The following is an 18,089-nucleotide window of genomic DNA, read 5'->3' as shown; positions in this document are numbered from 1 at the left end:
TGTCTTGCTCTAATTAGCCTTATCTGTATGTTCTAAATATAACCCACTGCAAAAGACACTTTCCTCTTTAAAATATAAATACACTGAAATCACAGTAAAATACTACAGCAAATTTTCAAACTACCACCAACTTTATGGAATACTCTCAGCAATCTTTTCCCCATCAGTTTGAATTTCTGAAATATATTTATAAACAGGAAAGGATTAGGTGCTATTGCGAATAATCCCTTCCTAGAAATCAATTTCCACAGACTGCAAGTTACTCTACCACTGTACCCTGACTACATTTGAATCTTCTATACAGTTCATAATTCAAACAGCAATATATTTCTTCTTTTAAGAGAAAACCAAATCAAAGGTAGTAATGATTTAGATTAAGGTGAATTTCTATCAGACTATTTGAATAATTGCAGCAGAATATTACTAATATAATTCTGTTAAGAAACATGACTAATGTTTCCTTGAACAGTACTTTTTTTGCTTGTTTCTTTTCAGCAAAGAGTAAAACTTTATTTTACCAGAACAATAAGGTTTTAAACACTGGAAAAAATATATGGTAAAATATTAATTATAAATTCACAACATTATTTAACACAAAGGAAAATTTCAGAAGTAACCATGCACAGTATTTAAAACATATAAATGAAACCTAAACATGACAAAGTATTTTTGTCTCCAGGGAGATGCTATCAAGAACTTCTCTCCAAGCACTTGGAGGAAGAATAATCCTGGTATCAGTGCTAAGCATTAAGATGAGGGAGTATCAATTCCCTAAGTCTTATTTGCTAACTGGAACCATTTGTTAATTCTCTGTATAGGTTTGAATTATTTTTACCAGTCAATCAGCACTGGAAGGCCTATATATAGGAGCTGAATGTAAACCCTAACACTTCATTGACCAACCAGCCATTAAGTTGGAAAAGCTGAGCAATATTTGACATCCCAATGCAGCAATTGTTGCCAGGGTATTTAAATTCTGGAGTTCACAGAACTACAGAAAATTAGGTAATTCCATTTGGCCTGAAAAATACTTCTTCCCATGTGCCTCATAAGACACAAATATTAGAGCTACTACAGAAACTGAAAAGAATCAGCCAAATCATTATTCAACTCTTAATGAATTTTTTTTTCAATGCAGAATTACCAAAAACAGTCTCTTCTCCCAGCAACAATGCAAAATAGTATTGGATAGATGCAACAGTAACCCCAGAACATGCTCTTAATACCACAGCAAAGCACTCATGACCACTCTGTGGCTGCAAAGCCCATCCATGGAGTTATCCCAGAAACAAACAAATGCTATGAATTCCTCTGCAGTTGTTTACTCTCTCTGTAGACAGGCCCAAAACACTCAGGGATGAACAACACTATGATCAGTATTGATATCTAAATACCTTCACCCATCATAAAGGAGAAAAGGTTAGAATGATATCTATATTCTAACAGTTTTCTGGCAGTAAATCACTATACACAGGGCAAATAAAAACAATGCAGCTTCAACTCAAATTGTACCTTGCTGGTTCAAAGGCACCAACAAAACTGAGGCCTATTACAGGTGTTAAAAGTGCAAATGCAACTACTGTGGGTACATCTTGACACACAAGTGTTGTGCCCACAAGTTGATGTCATATTTTAGTTTCAAGGTGACGATTGATCAGATGCACCCAACAGTGTGACACACTATTTACTTGGATATCAATTGCCATACCCTTTTCTGATCTAAGCTCTTCTGTCTCCTTTTTCAGCCTTTCGATGTCTGCCAAAAGCTCCATGTTCTTCTTCTCAGATTCTTGCAATTTACTTAAAAAGAACACAAAAAAATGTATGTAAGTATTGAGAACCCAAGATACAAGTCACTCTTGTTCCTGATGTCTTCAAACACCTGAATAAATCTACTGGGACCTGTTCAGTTTACAGAAAAAAGCCATTTATCTATTCAATAGGTTCATGTTTTTCATGTTTCTAATTTCTAAGTAATTGAATGAGCTTGTATCCATGTGAATGAGAAAAAAAGACTGTATGTATTTTTATGTTTTAGAAAGTTCTGTTTTTCATTAAAATTTATTTGCTAATTAAGTACCTGTGATAGTAATAGATTCAGCTGAACTATTTTTTTTTCTCAGTTCCTTTACAGTTAGTTGTTTCAGTGCTTTCTGACTCACAGCTGAGAGGTAATTCTACTCTGCAATTTCAGCACATTTCTCATTCTTGTCTGTCAAAGCAAACACTGGTTCTCCTGTTCTTATAGGACTTCCAATGCTGCCTGTCATCATATTACCTGGCCTGAAAAACATTCAAGGCAGGTGAACCAGATGTTCCCATTTTACAGGTAACACACCTGGATCTCAGCTCTGTCCTACTGCTTTCCTAAAGCTGCAAAACCCAGCAGTGCTGAAGCTGGACACCTAAAAATGGAATGACTTCCTACCAACCTGTTTCAGGCATTACACAACTCAGAATAAATTCTGTTGTGGGGGTGGTGAGGTAGAAGTGAGAAAGAGAGAGGTCTGAGGAAGGAGTAAAAGAATTCCTTATAGTCCATTAACTATTATTACTTCTTCCTGTGCAAATCAGTATGCAATAATTAATTTTAGTCAGCTAACCCAGTGCAGCTATCAGCAGAATGAAAAACAATACACTCTAAGACACAAACCCAAACTATGGATTTGGATTTGTTATCACAACTAGGAGAGATCACATTATTAAAAGAGAATGTGTTCCCTCTGAAAGTCTTCAAGACCTCAGCTTTCCCCAGGAAGTGCTCAGCTGTTCAAACAATGAAGAGAGACGGGTTTTTTTCTCATCTAGGTGATCAAATTTCCACAGACAAGGCAGATAAAACAAAGATTTGATGACATTTCCTGGGAGGTATTGAAGTAAATTTGCATGAGAACAATTGAGTCTTACCACTCTGTAGAGATGCAGGAAGCTTTGACTTTGTTCAGCTCATCCTGAATAGCCTGTTTGGCTCGGATTTCAGCATCCAGAGCAGACTGGAGCTCCAGCCTTGCAGACATGTCCAGCTTTGCAAAGCGCCTCATCTTCCAGGGCATGTCCTAGGAAAGAACCAGCAAACCAGATTAGAAAGACTAAAAGGAAAGGAAATTGAACGTGAGGAATGTAACTACCTTCAACAACATTTCCCAGTCTATTATGTCCTTCATGCAAGAGTACATTAATTGCAAAATAATCTAAAATTAAGAGTAGTGTTAGCAGTAGTATTTCTGAACTCAAGTAACAAATTTTATGGTTTATGCTGATCTCACAAGCAAAGAGATTTTTTGAACTCTGGTTTTGATGTGCCTCAATTCAGATGACAGCTACAAAGGACATCCAAGTGTTCACTTGTTTCACAAGTGAAAGACTTGAAGGTTTTCATGAACAAAAGCATGATTTCCTTCAACAAATTCATATCTGATTATAAAATAGCCACTTCAACGGTAACATAGATAAAATCACATTATAAAGATCTTGGTGTTAAATTAATTGATAAACAATAAATCTGGTATTCAGTAATTCAGAAGCTCTAGGAAAGTTTAACTTTCAATTAACATAGACTCTACAGACAGATTATTGCTGCAGCTGAAATTGAAAATCGGTGTTTTTTTCAAACAAAAAACCTTCTGACATATAGAAGTAAAGTCTTACTGTAGCTCTTGCTCCCAAACTGGAGTTCCTCAGAGCTTCCAGCTCTTCTGTCATTTTAGAGGCCAAGGCTTGAAGATAACCTCGAGCATCTTTTTCATCACTTACCCTAAATGATTACATAAGAAAAAATAAGATGCTTTAACCAAAGAATCTAAAGAAAAAACAGAAGTCTCTTCAACAACCCAACAACCAGAAACAGAGAATGCAGAATACAAAAAGAATCATTAAAAAAAGAGTAAAAACAACAAAAGCCCAAACAGAAAACCACACAGAATCAATTCTTTGCTGCTTCATGGAGTTCCATTAAACAATATGCATCACTAAGACAAAGACTGAAAATTAAAGTAATACCTATCATCTACCTGAAATTGACACTCTGAGGAAGAAATCTTTCAATCTCTTTTTAGGGAGTAAATTAAGACAAAATTCACAACCAATAATTAACAATTATTGTCCAGAAAATATTGGAATTCGTGGTTAACTTTACTGAATCAATTGACTATGAGAGCTAGCAGTGGAACAGTGATGTTACTTCAAGAAGTGCTAATTAAACAGGGAGAGTCTACTTTTAATATTATTAAACAGCATAAGCCAGAAGAGGCTTTCTCATCCACCAAGCTTGTTTTCTATCCAGACATGTTTTCTGAGTGTAAAGACAACAAGAAGGAGACATGCCTGTTTTTCAGATTCTTTGATCATCAGTTACAAAGAAAGAACAACAACTTGGTGTGATTAATCACAACAGAAGGTTCTTTCTTCACTTTGCCTCAGGTGTTAACATAGAAAAGAAAGTTGCTAAAAAAATTAACTCACTGAAACTAAGTAACTTATGAAAAACCTAAAACAAACAAACAGAGAAAAAAACCAACACCATCCCTCCCACCTCATTTCCTTACATGCCTGGCTCTAAACATGTTCATTTTGCCCACAGAAGAGCAATCCCAGTTCTGCACCACCAGGCCCTATGCAAGTTCCTGAGCTGTAGGGCAATACCACAGCTCCATCACAGTTCAGTCTTATCAACACCAAACACTGAAATGTTTAGGATATGCTCAAATACTGAACCTCAAATAGCTTTAAATAAAATATACTGAAGTGGGAACATATTTTTTCTGTTTTATGCAAATAACTTAATCCTTGCTTCCTGATCTTTAAAAGTAACTCTAACCCTAAGTTTGTTGGACTGGAGATGAGAGATCTCCAGGTGGTTGATGGTGTCTTGCAGTGACCTTCCAGCAGGAACTGATTCCCCCTTTGTGCCTACAAGGCAATGTAAGTTTTTCTGGTTGATACTACAGGGTTCACACACACACAGAGAACATGGAAATGGTGCTGCTTGCAAGTTTACCATTAATTATAAAAGTTTCAACACAGATTTACAGATAGGTGCCAGGAGGCAAGGAAGACATGGAGCACACACTCTGAACTGTCATGGGCCAGGGAGGAACTGAAGAGCTTTCCCACAGTGGCCCAAGGACAAGATCACATCATGAAAGCCACAGGCTAAATATCTGCAGGTTGTGGTGACCTTTGGGTGTGCAGTTTAAGGTTTATTTAAGGAAGACAGACTGCTGTAATACAGCGGAGCCAAAAGCAAAATTAGCAACCATTTTACACAAATCTCACACCTGACATGAAAACACAGGCATTTATTGGGCCTTCATTTCTTTGTCTCCTGCTTATAATTTAGTTCAAGTAGCAGGGAGGAGTCCAGGGAAACCCTACATGTCCTGACTATTAAAAGTCAGTGAGAGTTTTTATGCTAATGAGTCACTGTTTTTCCCCAAGGTACATCAGAACTCAATGGAAGTCACATACCAACTTCTTTTCCCATAACATTTTGGATGACACATTTTGACAATCTGAAAAAGCTAATCTGAGCCTACACAAACCACTTAGGCTGTAACAGTGGGCAAAAGATGTGAGAAGTACCTAAAGATGCTTTTTGGAGGTAGTGGTTCATAATTAAATACACTATAAAAAGAAAAAAGCTTAAGTAGAAATAAAAAGAATGTGAGGCTCTCAAGGTAAGAGTAAGTTTTCCTGATGTACGAGGAGGGAAAGAGATTTAGAAATCAGCATCTAATTTTCTCTATTTTAAATGACACATAAAATCTTTGTAGAAAAAAAGGGTCCAATTTCTATGTCCAATTTTATGATGTCACAGATCCTTCCCGATGGAAGGTGAGGAAACACTTCAGTTATTTGATTTAGGGTGCACAGGGCCCTCAGGCTTCAAATGCTGGAAAGCTGCTCATGAAAAAAAACTCAAAAAAAGATGTTCCACAGACAAGCAGAAATCTAGAAAATGAAAATATAAAGTAAATATTTACAAATATCTGTACTGAATTCAAGGGAACTCCTCAAGCTCTGCAAATTAAAGCAGTACCATTGGGAACTGAGGTGGTTTTGTTGTCCACTAGATGGCAAAATTTTCTCAATAATGGCATGTGTTATTAAACATTGTGTGGCCACAAGACCCCTTGGAGCTTTTTTATTTGTTACTGTTTTGCTGGGTTGCTCCACTTGGTAGGCTTTAAAAATTAAAATTAAAGTTAAAACGTGCAAGAATGGCAAATTAACTCTGACTAATGTTGGTCTCCTTGGGCTCATTTTGACAGAGAGCCCTGACAAGCACAGCAAGAGACCAAAGGAAGATGATGTCTTCAGGTTCCACCCAGTCACTTCTTTCTTCACTGAAAATTTGGGTTAACTGTTCTTTTTTCAATGTAATTGTCCTTGCAAATTTAGTTCCTCAATGCGAAGAACCCAGAAGAGCAATATGGTACAAATTCCTGTAAAATTAAATTAAACTTTTTGGCTGGAGCCAACATCCTGAGAACCTTCCCATAACCACTGGCTGCTACCTGTATGGTGTTTGTCAGGATGCTCAGGAAGTTACAATACAAAATGGACCCAGAGGACTAAAGAATTTTGCTCAACAGAAGTGGTCTTAAAGCCCTGGTGTTTTACACCAAGCTCTTTTTAACCTGATTTAAAAATCCCAAGGAAATCTGACAGTCATGACTCCTCTAGTCTCTCAATGCTTTTAAATTTCTGTTGTTGTACCAGTATGCTCAAGGTCTCCAACTTAATTTTTAATTTTTCCCCTGGTGTCTCCAATGAAATCTGTTTTTTAAAAATACGTCTCTAAAAATTTTTAACACTTCCTTCTGCTCCCAAGCCCTGAAATTTCACCCTGCCCTCCAGAATTTCTATTTTAGAAATAATTAACTTCTGACTATTTGTAACTCAAACATAGCACATCTCAGAATATTACACGATTTTAGTTTCTTAACAGTTGAAGATGCCCAGAATTTTTGCTGTATTTTGTTCACAATTTGTGTGTAGGTTGTTTTTGGTTTTTTTTCTGAGAGCAAACAGATTTTAAAACAACCAAAGAACTCCAACCCAAATCTTGGGGCTTTTGTAGGTTTGATTTAGTTTAGAAGTGTTGGGAGGGCGCAGTTGGTACTCTTCTTTCTCCTTTTGATAGTGGTTTTGTGTTGGGGTTTTTTTCAATGAGGTCAATTAAGATAAAACCAACAACAGCACAAAATATCTTGGTGATAAGGAAAATATTAACTAAATATTCTGGTAAACAACTGTGACAGCTGAATCTAAGCCTAACATCCACTCTATAGGTAAAACTGGTAGGATTCAGCTCATCCATTTAAACATACTCAAGGACACAGAATTATCCATCTGATATGAGTTGTGTAGGTTTCCTTTTCAACCTGTGGTGAGAGAACCAAACCTCTAAAGTAGAATGGGAATAAATGGGATTTATTGAGTTGTCTACCTTAGGACTTGTACAACTAGGTTAGATTAATCCCTCCCAAGTCAGGATTCTTGCCAAGTACACTGGGAATCACTACCAAGATTTCCAGTGACCTCCTTTCTGCACGGCACAGAATATTTAAAATATTCCTTTGTCAAGTGACTGCATTAACCTCCAGTGCAATTAATCTCTTTCCCATCTCCCACAGGAAAATTTATAGCCCACTATAAAAGCCTCAATATTTCTTACTCTTGTCAAGGAATGATGACTGATTTGGCTAATATAAACTCGTCAATATAATAGCTCCATTAAGGCTGAATGATCCGTGAGGGTCTGTTGAGCCCACAATAGAATTTGCAGTGAAAGTCTGATTCAAGTGTTTATATTAAAATATTGCCTTGTTTATGGTATCTTGAGAGAGCAACAGCAAGATGAAAAGGTTTTCATACATTATTCCTAAAGATGCAATATTGCTGAGTAAGAAAGCAGGGAAAAGCTAAAGGGAACGCGATAAGCCATTAAAATTACTCACAAGTTACAAAATCTGTGAGAAATAGCAATTTAGAAGAGCCCCAGGAATCATGAAGAAAGTGACAAATCTTAACCATCCAAAGTGTGAATTTAAAGGAATTTCCTGAGAGGTATCCTTTGGATGACAAAGCATTTAAAATAATTTAGGGGCTTCTTGGGCTTGTGTTACCCCAACCAGGGCTAAAAGAAGTCTCTTGAACTACTACAGGCTGCTGAGCAAACTGTTTACAAACCCAGTAACTGATTCCTTCTACTGCCTCTTATCCTTTCTGGAAATAATTCACCTAAAACACATATTTTAATGCAATGTTGTGTGAGCAATCCATTAAGTTTTGAAGAGGGAGCCCACAAATTCTCCCCTACTTTGCTAGCACCAAGACATTCCATTGTCACACTGCAGTTGTGGACAGGTACAGACTTGAATTGCATGTTCCTATGAGGAAAACACAGGCTTGTGAGTTATTAAATAAGACTAGTTTTCTCCAAAATTAGGTGGAGGTTTTTTTCATTTAAAATATTTATCATTGTAATAGATGCCTAAATACTTCATATAGCAGCCATGGTCCCCAGAGAAGGGCCTAGTTTCAGTGCTGAATTCTAAGAAAGCAGATGGACATGACTAGATTATCTGAGTAACACATGGAAAAATCTAAACATAACAAGGAAAAAATGTGACCTAAGATAAGGCCTCACATAGCTGAAAAAATTTAACATAAGCAGAGAAAAGTATGGAGGGAAAACTGAGATGTGTTTAGTGATGAAAAACTGGAACCAAGCCAGACTTTTCAAATTCCCTTAATGTTTGCCCTCGGTACTTCTGTTTTTTCCTTTTCACATAATTTTTTAATTTTTAGTTCTGTACTATTTAGAAGACACTATGTTATCATAAGGTATCAGTAAAATGATGCTTGTCATTCAGAAAGTTGTCTTGCATGTTCCTGATCTTCAGAGACAATAAAAAACCAAAGCCCTAACCCTTTTACCCTTTACCGTGACATCCCTAACATGAAAAACGCTTTATCATTTGCCTGAACCATATCAGTAATACATCTCAAAATATTAAACACTCTCATAAAGTAAAGGAGAAGGTACATTCTTAATGGCTGTTGGTACATTTTTATATTGCATTAAGTGGAACAATCCACAATTAATTCTGATTTGTCTTTTCATATAACTGCCAAGTTATATGAGTTTTCACATGTAAATCTGAAAAATTGTGTTTGATTTCCTAGCTGCAATATGACAGATAAGCACTACCTTAAAGCAATAAGGAATGTGAAATTACAGACTTGTCTCACTTGTTATCTTGATTTTTTTCCTGAATAAACATTTTGAATTGGCCAGAAATTAAAAGCTGTTTAAACTACCAGTTAAATATTTGTAAAAAAAAAATTTGTGACTCAGGTTGTCCACTACTATCACCCTTATGAGAGAAAAAATTTAAAAGGAGAACACACACAAAGTGGACCCTTTACATTTTTTTAGCTTCTGCTACAAATACAATGCCTTGAGACAAACTGGATTTCATAACACATATCAGTATTACATACTTTTATGCAACAAATATTGTTTAAAACACACTGGAAACCCAGAGCATTGGCCCTTATGCCTTGTTATATATTCACATGGCACTATTGAAAAGCCAAGCTTTGCTATATCTGGACAACAAAACTGAAGTAACAGGACAACAATACCAAACTAGGTTTCTCCAAAATAATGTTTCCCATTCTTGCCTGGGCACAACAAATTAGATTTTTTTTTTTCACTAAAACAGGAAAAACAGGGGGAGGGAATAATCAATCAGTAACAGAAAAACACTAGTATATCATGAGGAAGTCTTCCTAGAAGTGGATGATCTGTAAAGCAAAATGTCTGAATGCAAATTGGTTTTGTAGATGTGAAACACTGCAATGGACCATTAAAGGTGAGGAGAGATAAACAGGCATGAAGAGGAAAAATAAAGACAGATGAAAAACTCAGAATACACAATCTTTTTCTCTTAGTAGTTTCAACCTTTTTTTTCTTCTCTTTAATTTAATAGAATTGGACAGAAGACTCTATAAAGATAACATTATTTAGCAAAAGTACCATTACAAACATCACTTGACTGGATTTGTGGTACAGTCTCAAATACTCTCCTTGTAAAAAAAATCACATAAAAGTTGCACTGTATTTGTTTCATTCTGCCACATGCCAAGCAGATGAAGGAAATTAAAGCTGAGACACAAACACTCAGCCACTGCTTTTCCCAGGCTTGCTCCCTCTCAGAGGCGTGAGCTCAGCACATGATTCCTTTCAGCATTCTTCCACAGCCACAAGCCACACCCAAAGGCCATGATTCCTCTGCACTTTGAAAAGCTCTATTTGGTGAGACACTTTCACTCTTTAAGGAGGAAAACAATTTTCTGGATTTGTATGTTATTAAAATCTCAGCCAAAACCCCAGCAGAATCCCAGACGGGCGTGAGGTTTCACCTCAGCCCTTCCAAGTGCAATGTGCAAAGACAAGAACTCAGCACCAGCCCCACCACACGCTGAGGGGTTTCTGTCATGCCAGGAGAGCAGAGCACTCACCACTGGATGATCTCAGTGATTTGGGCCTCCCAGTGAGCCACAGACTCCTTCTTATCAGCCAGGTCTCTCATCTCTTCCTCCAACTGCCGATTATTCATACTCAGCCTCTCAAACATGGTGGTGAGCTGAAGCAGAATTTAAACAACTCCTTAAAAGTGTAAACTGCTGTGACTCCATCTCTGTGCAGACTCAAAACCACGTGCTCCCCTCTCCCACACCTTGCATCTGCTTTATAAAACAGTACTGGTCATAACAATAAACATAATGTAACATTAAAAACCAGAATATTTTCTTATATAACCTTCTATAAGAATCTCTTCTTGTATAACCTTAGCTGTACTGAAGGGCCACTTTTAAGGACTTGAACAACATTTTTACTCTATCAATTTAATGAGTTTTCTGAGAATTATTCTCCAAATACCTGTAAAACTCTTAAAAGGTTTCTGCTTTGCACCATATAGGTGTGGAATGTTCTGTATAGAAAAATTTACGCTAGAAGAGCAAAGAAAAGGCATAAAAATTTGTTATGGCTCAGATAAGACTGTTGAATCTCTCCCTTGTTTAGTAACCATGGAGAGAGAGACTGAACAGATACAGGCATGAGACAGTCCTGAGATTCTCCAGGTGTCTCACATTCCCTTATTTTTCGTTTGACTTACTTGCAGACAGGAAAATTGAAGTTAAATGCACATCTCCACATACAATATGTTATACCTAGCAATTAACCTCTCTCATTCAAATTGCTGCCATTCATACAGGCACATTCTGCAAGACAAAAGCCACAGCTAACCCAAGCTGGTATTGGGAACTAAACCTTCATTATGTTAAATAATTATTCAGAGTCAAATGGAATCAGAGACCAGATAGACTTTATAGGAAAGCCTGCTTAGCAGAAGGAAATCTCAGGTGAAAGCTTCTTTTAGTATTGAAATATATTAACAATTCAAAACGATAAAAGAATGGCCAATTTAAAATCTATTTTGCTTTTTACTTCAAATATGAATAACTCCACATCCTACTTATCATTTAAATGGGCTTATAATTTAAATATTCCTCCTTATTATGTGTCATTTTACAAGAAAAACACAAAGGTAATGGGGGAAAAAGTGAAGAAAAACTACCAAAGTGACTAGGCTTTTTCTCAGTTTTCTTGGACTAAGCCTACCTATAGGCATATATATGGTCTGTCTTATACTGGTATGAAAATATACTGTAATTTGAGCACAGACATGCAAACATGCTTACTTTGAAGAGCATTGTACTTTCATCATATTTTTAGAAAATCTACTGCATTACAAAAGGAATAGACAAGTTTAGCAAGATTTGGATAATGCACAATGAACTTGAATAACCTGTCAAAATGAACAATAAAGAGACAATCCGAATGCACAAATCATAATTATTTCTTGCTTAAGACACTTCATTTGTGTGATAATATGCCTTATCATTTGTATTTTTTTAGTATCTCAAAGTAACACTTAATCGCAAAGGGTAGGAGGGGCCCTGGTATTTCAAACGATTCACATGCAAATGTAGTCTAAGTAATCACATCATTAACTATGTATTTTTATATTTGGGTCATACAATGAAATAATCCTTTATTGTTGGCTTACAGTGCTGTCTGGAATTAGTCTTACCAAAACATAAGCCCATCTAATTCCATTCCCACACATAAATACTCGTATATGCATATATACATGTGCATGTCTTCTCAAATCTAATATTAATCACCAAATTTTTGTGTAACATGAATTTCTGCTTTCAGTTTAATAATAACCAATGAAGCTCCATATTGTCCAATTTGTACAGAACATAAAATAGTTGTAAATTCAGGGCTCAACTAATCAGCACTTACCTTATCAAGTTCATTCGTAAGTTTTTTGTTCTCCTCTGTCAGCAGAATCTTTTCTCGTTCATACTTTTGTTTGAACTCTGTTTCAAATTCCTCTCTTTCACTTTGGCTAAGAAATAAAGTGAAGCAGAATTACAGAGTTTTTTATTCTAACTCACCCCATTATTCATTGAAACACAAAGAGATCAATGCACACACATGTTGAAGGGAAGTACTACATTGATAATAGCAAGGGCTATTAACATCAAGCAGTTTAATAAACCACCATCTTAGGATTGCAAGCCAGCCTGGTGAATTTTAGAATTTGTAGAGAATCCCTCAGTACAAAATTAACAGAGCTCCACCAAGCCAATGTTTATCAACCCATTTACACAAATTTTATTCTTCAGATACATCCTTTAAAAAATGAGCAGACCAAAGTATGTGTCGAAATTGTAAAATGCTCAGGGCACATTCTCAGCTCACATGAACATCGTTGCAACACACACATTTCTATAATTCCAAGTTTCACACAGAATGACAGGTAAAAATGACCACACATGGAACCAGAGCATACAGAAGCTAAATTAGAGCATGCGGGGCTGGGTCTCTGATGAGAAAAGCATATATGGGCTTGACTTTGGGCAATTTAGAACAGCCCTGATGTCATATGTGGACTGTTAATTCAGGTATCGTATATTCACTGTGAGCAAAAACTGAATGGATAACTTCCACATTCCTAATATCACCAGATTTTACAGCAAGTTTGGACCATTCTATCTAAGAAACTCTCACAGTAGCTGTTTTCCCAAACCTTCCCTTCTCCCATGGATGTCATCCAGCAGAGGAGAACCCCTGGCTGATTCTGCTTAATATCAACTTTGATCTTGCACAATGAATGTGAGAACCTGAAAACAAACGAAGCTGCAGGCCCTCTGTTTGCCACAAAACCCATGGAATTTACTTCAAGTGGTGCACAGCAATGTTTTAGATGTGTAACTCTCACCTTGCATCTACTGTTTTCAGATTCACTAGCCTTGCCTCTTGTACCACCTTTTTACCAACTATTCATGTCACTGGCACAAAGTTCATCAGTAGAATTATACTATAAATGCCACAGATACAGAAAGTATCCACTCAGCAAATACCACTGTCCAGTCTGAAAAGACTTGAAAAAGTACCCAGTATTAAAGGTTAACTCTGTAAAATTAAAATCCAGGGGAAACCCTGTCTTGAGCACTGCAATTTTTTTTCTAGATACCGATCAGAATTTTACACAATGCAAACATAAATTACATTCTTGCTTCTTTTTCTGAGATGCAAAACTACTCCAGCTTTGCCTAATTGAGAGAACACTCTCCCAAAGATGAGAAATACCAGTGGTTACAGTGAACCCAGTTAAGAGCAATGCTTTGAATTTCCTACTCTTAATTTGAAATTCATTTAGTGCTTCTCTTTGAAATCTAGTACAACATGTCAGACTTATGGTGAAATTCTACATTGCCAGTCATCCTTTGAAACATAACACTTCATCCTAGTCAAGTTACATACTATCTCACTGTTTAAATGCCAAGTTTGAAATTCACCACCACTCCTTTTCTATATCAACAGATTCCATGCATATGATGAGCAGTATAGGGAAAAGGCAGGAAGAGATTAAAGCATTGGCTGTTTTAGGAATTAATACCAGCTCCTGCTTCTGTTTTCTAGGCATAGATTCAAAGCTAATTTTGCAGACAGAAGTCCAAACTAACTTTTAATGAATTTCTTTCACGCAGCTTTCATGGGTTTGTTTAGGAATTTCTTTCAGTATTTGTCTTAAATTTATTCCTTTAAGGCTTTAGGGCTCAAAGCAGCCGTAAATGGCAGTGGATTAAGCACACCATGGATTAGTGAAAGAGCCCAACATGTTTGTAGTTTTTATATTTTACATTCTTAATTCTGCTGGTGATTGTGATTACCCCAGTAAGTCAGATTGCTACAGTGTAATACAGAAATGAAGATAAATTTGAAACAGAGGAGAATGTGGGTATAATCCATCCCACCCAAACAGCCACTCAGCAAACAACAGAACTGTGACAGACTCCATGGATGTACCTTGGGCAGGCAGCAAGATCAAAATAATGCTTTTGCTTTGAAGCCTGGCATCCTCCTCTCCCATCAAACTTCCTCTCTCATCTAACATTTAGCTGTGTGTCTCCTCTTCAAGTTAAGAAAATATACACAACTAAGCTTTCTTTTTATCAGAAGAACTGCAGCAAACCACATGCAAGCAATGTGAAATACTGCTTTATGGTATCACTTTGTCACTCCAGCTCTTTATTGCATCTGTACAAAGTGGCCAAATATTTTATCTTACTGCTTTGAAACCAAGAAAAATAGACCCGAAACAAACACCAGCCCCCAGGCTTCTTTATATCACACAATGTAAAACCAGCAAATGCTGTTCTATAGAGTTCTCTGCTTTATAAATCCATCATGAAATGACAGCCTAAAAGAAGTTTCTACAAATGTGATTTATTTTACAGAGTTTCCTGCATCTTCTTCTGAAATACTTCCTAATGACAATTCTAAGAAATGGAATTTAGTGCTACACAGATCACTGGCCTGATACTGTGCTCCTCTGCTTCCAACTTTAATAGCATGCAGTTTATGAGACTTCAGCAAAATGCAATCATTTTGTACAGGAAGGTAATCTCCCTTGAAGACTTGTGCTTTGGAAATAGCAAAAGTTAGAAAGCTTAAAATTGAAGGAAACAAAGGAAAATACCTATTTAAAAAATGCAAAACAGAAACCACCAACGTGCAAGTTACACAAAAATCGACATAGAGATTTTGTCAAAGCTCTTCCTGATCCTTGCTTAGAATAACCTACATAATTCACTCATCTTAGTGAGTAATACAACCACATCCTCTTACCAAGATCTTTTTTAATATGCACTGATGACTATTTTTAGACTACTAAAATATTTTTGCCAAACTGTATAAGCACACTTCAACTCCACACCCACCCCAAGCCTATTGTTGAAATAATTCCACTTATTTCAGCACAAAGCCTCCAGGTGCTTCCTTTCCAGTGCTTACATTCAACACCTCTCTACTGGAAGACTCACAAAAAGCTTTTCATGCCAGACTACAAAAGCTAACACCAACATGGATAAGCAGAAACAGAAAACCTATCTTCTTTTAAGGAAAACTACCAAATATTGAGTAGCAACAGCAATTCCTGCATTCCTAATGCTTAAGCTTCCCTTCTAAACTGCAGAAGTCAAACCATGGCATAACTTGAACAGGGGACTTCTGCCTTTCTGTGGAGTCTCAATGCTTGCATGAGATTTTGCAGATTTGTTTAACAAAGTTAAGATCAGGCCTTCCCCAAGCACTGATCATGTGCTTGGACACCTGACTGAACATGGAGCTGCAGCCCTTGCCATAAGTGTTGGATACTGGTTAGGTGACACATTTCTGCTCTCACTTTAAATCCTTCTCTAACACAAACACTTGAACCACATACAGAAACACATGGTTATGACAGCACCCACTGTAGATTTGAACCCAGTTCTTTATTTATTTATAGAGACCAGACTGAAGGAGAGTTTATGAACTAGCTAGAATGCACATCTAGTTAGAATGCCTGCAGCTGTGCAACATTTAAATTGGAACAGAAGGAGTTTTTCATTTGGTTACTGCTTGCATGTATGATCCTTTCAAACAGTTTAACCTGCAGAAAGCAGAATTCATGATTTTTATTTAATATTCCTCCTTCGGAGACACTGCTGGACTTCAAAGAGTGCCACCCCATCACCTCTGTATGTTACAAGACAGAACAGCCTTTTGTGCATTTGTAACTCATTGGTCAGCATGACCATTAAGTGATGCCACAATGAAATCATGCTGCTCAGGCAGGTTTCACTTCTCCACCCTGATCAAAGCAGCAAACTCCTGTGCTCTTAGTAGGTCCAGCCTATTGAACAGCTGCATGCTAGGAAGAAACAGCTCATGCACTGCATTCTAAGCTGTGTGATTTATGATCCCTGCTGAATACAATTTACAAGAGATACAGTGTTTCCACCTCTATTTGCATAAACTTTTTGGAAAAAATATATTTAATTTACTACTTATATTTAAAGGTCTTGCTATAATTTGGCTAACCTCTCAGCAGGGATTTCTCCATGGTTTCTCTCATCTGCCATCTTGCTACAGCAGCAAAAAGACTCCTCTATATTAGTGTCTACGAAACATTCTGAATTTTTTATGAATGAACATGAGCATGTTCAGTTTATAACTTATTCCCACTACTACACCATCCAACAGAAAAACTTGCTTTCATTGATGAACGCCTCAAGGAACAATCTCAAGGCCAGTTATAAGCTCCACCATGTGGGAGAGAAAAAAGCAGGTCTGACAAATTACCATGCCAGGAGAGATAAAGCAGCTTACGCCCACAGTAGTCTGCTGACTGATGTTAACACTGGATGGAACCCAGCATGGATTAGCCTCAGCTCACATTAAGTGACTGTTCCTGTGCTGGCAGAAATGTAAACAATACTTGATCTCTAACACATTAGTTTTGCATCAAAAGATGAAAATACCAAATAAAAGAAAAATGTAGAGAAACCGTTTTAAAGTGCAACATAAGCTTCAGCGGTCAACTTACCCCGAGCTGCAAGTCTGTAACTCAAGTTACATACCTTGGAATGGTCAGCCACTAAAACAGTTCTGGTGCATAATTAACTGTTTCAGTACAAGGAGGTGGAGCTATTTGTTCTGTTGGGTTTTTAAAGGTGACTGGTTTTAACCCTGGTATCAGCTCAGCCAAAATGCAACAATCTGCATTACACTTAAGGAAGTGACTGTGTGTTTGAAACAATACTAGGAGATTTCAAAGGTTTAAGAAAAGGTAAATTTCATACAGTACTCACTTTTCTCTTCTGGTTTTCTCTAACTTGTCTTTCAAAACCATGATCTCCTTCTTGAGGGCAAGCTGCTGGCTCTCTGCATCCCGCAGTTCCTTCTTCAGATTTTTTATTTCATTTGCATGCATCATTTCACGTTTAGATAGCTCCTCTTCATAGAAAACACTCTTCTTTTCCAGCTCTGCCTTTAATTTAGTGATCTCTTGCTGGTGTTCTATACTGCTTACCCCAGGTGAGCGACCAACCTGTTTTTGCTAAAATAAACAGCACCAAATTAACAGTCAAGAATGCTGAAAATGATGCTCAATAACAACTCAATATTCCAAAGCCTTTGTTTAGAAATATCCCATTAAAGCCTTGAGTTAAACACATCTATCTCAAATCATTTCAAAATTTGTTAACAGCATAAATTGGAATGACACTCTATTATTTTGTTATTTAAGAGCGGTAATAGTTTTCAAGCTACTGAAAATTTGATCATTAAATGCCTCTGGTCATGTTCTGACTCCCCTTAAATGCAGTCAGAAAGTGACCACAGAATTAAAGACTTTGATGCTTCCACTCACACAGCTGACAGCAACAAGTCTGCATTTCAGAAATGCAGAATAAGAACTAGGACAATAATATATTCTGAAGGACAAATAATTTCTGGAAAAGCTATACTAAGACAAGCAGAGGCTTAACTGAAAGCTAAAGTTTAGCTACAGAAATACTACATGGATTGTATCAGTCAGGAGGGAAACCTGACCTACTTCACTTAAACTGACCATCTCTATCATAGTGGATTAATAGGATAAACAAGCTTTAAA

General features: G+C 36.8%; 1 protein-coding gene across 8 annotated transcripts in view; it reads right to left on the bottom strand.

Moving 5' to 3' along the window:
- Positions 1-18,089, bottom strand: part of CDC42BPA (CDC42 binding protein kinase alpha) — a 181,891-nt gene that overhangs the window by 44,651 nt on the left and 119,151 nt on the right. For all 8 annotated transcript variants that reach the window (XM_058020540.1, XM_058020541.1, XM_058020547.1 and 5 more), the window contains 6 exons: positions 17,287-17,534; positions 12,389-12,494; positions 10,534-10,658; positions 3,649-3,754; positions 2,908-3,056; positions 1,709-1,800 (listed from right to left, as the gene is read on the bottom strand). In XM_058020540.1, the coding sequence (XP_057876523.1) occupies positions 1,709-1,800; positions 2,908-3,056; positions 3,649-3,754; positions 10,534-10,658; positions 12,389-12,494; positions 17,287-17,534 (826 nt within the window). The remainder of the gene's footprint in view (positions 1-1,708; positions 1,801-2,907; positions 3,057-3,648; positions 3,755-10,533; positions 10,659-12,388; positions 12,495-17,286; positions 17,535-18,089) is intronic.

Source organism: Melospiza georgiana, chromosome 3 (genome assembly GCF_028018845.1).
Source record: "Melospiza georgiana isolate bMelGeo1 chromosome 3, bMelGeo1.pri, whole genome shotgun sequence".
NCBI classification, from domain to species: Eukaryota; Metazoa; Chordata; class Aves; order Passeriformes; family Passerellidae; genus Melospiza; species Melospiza georgiana.
Note: the sequence above shows the minus strand (reverse complement) of the source record. Positions and strands in the feature narration are given on the sequence as shown.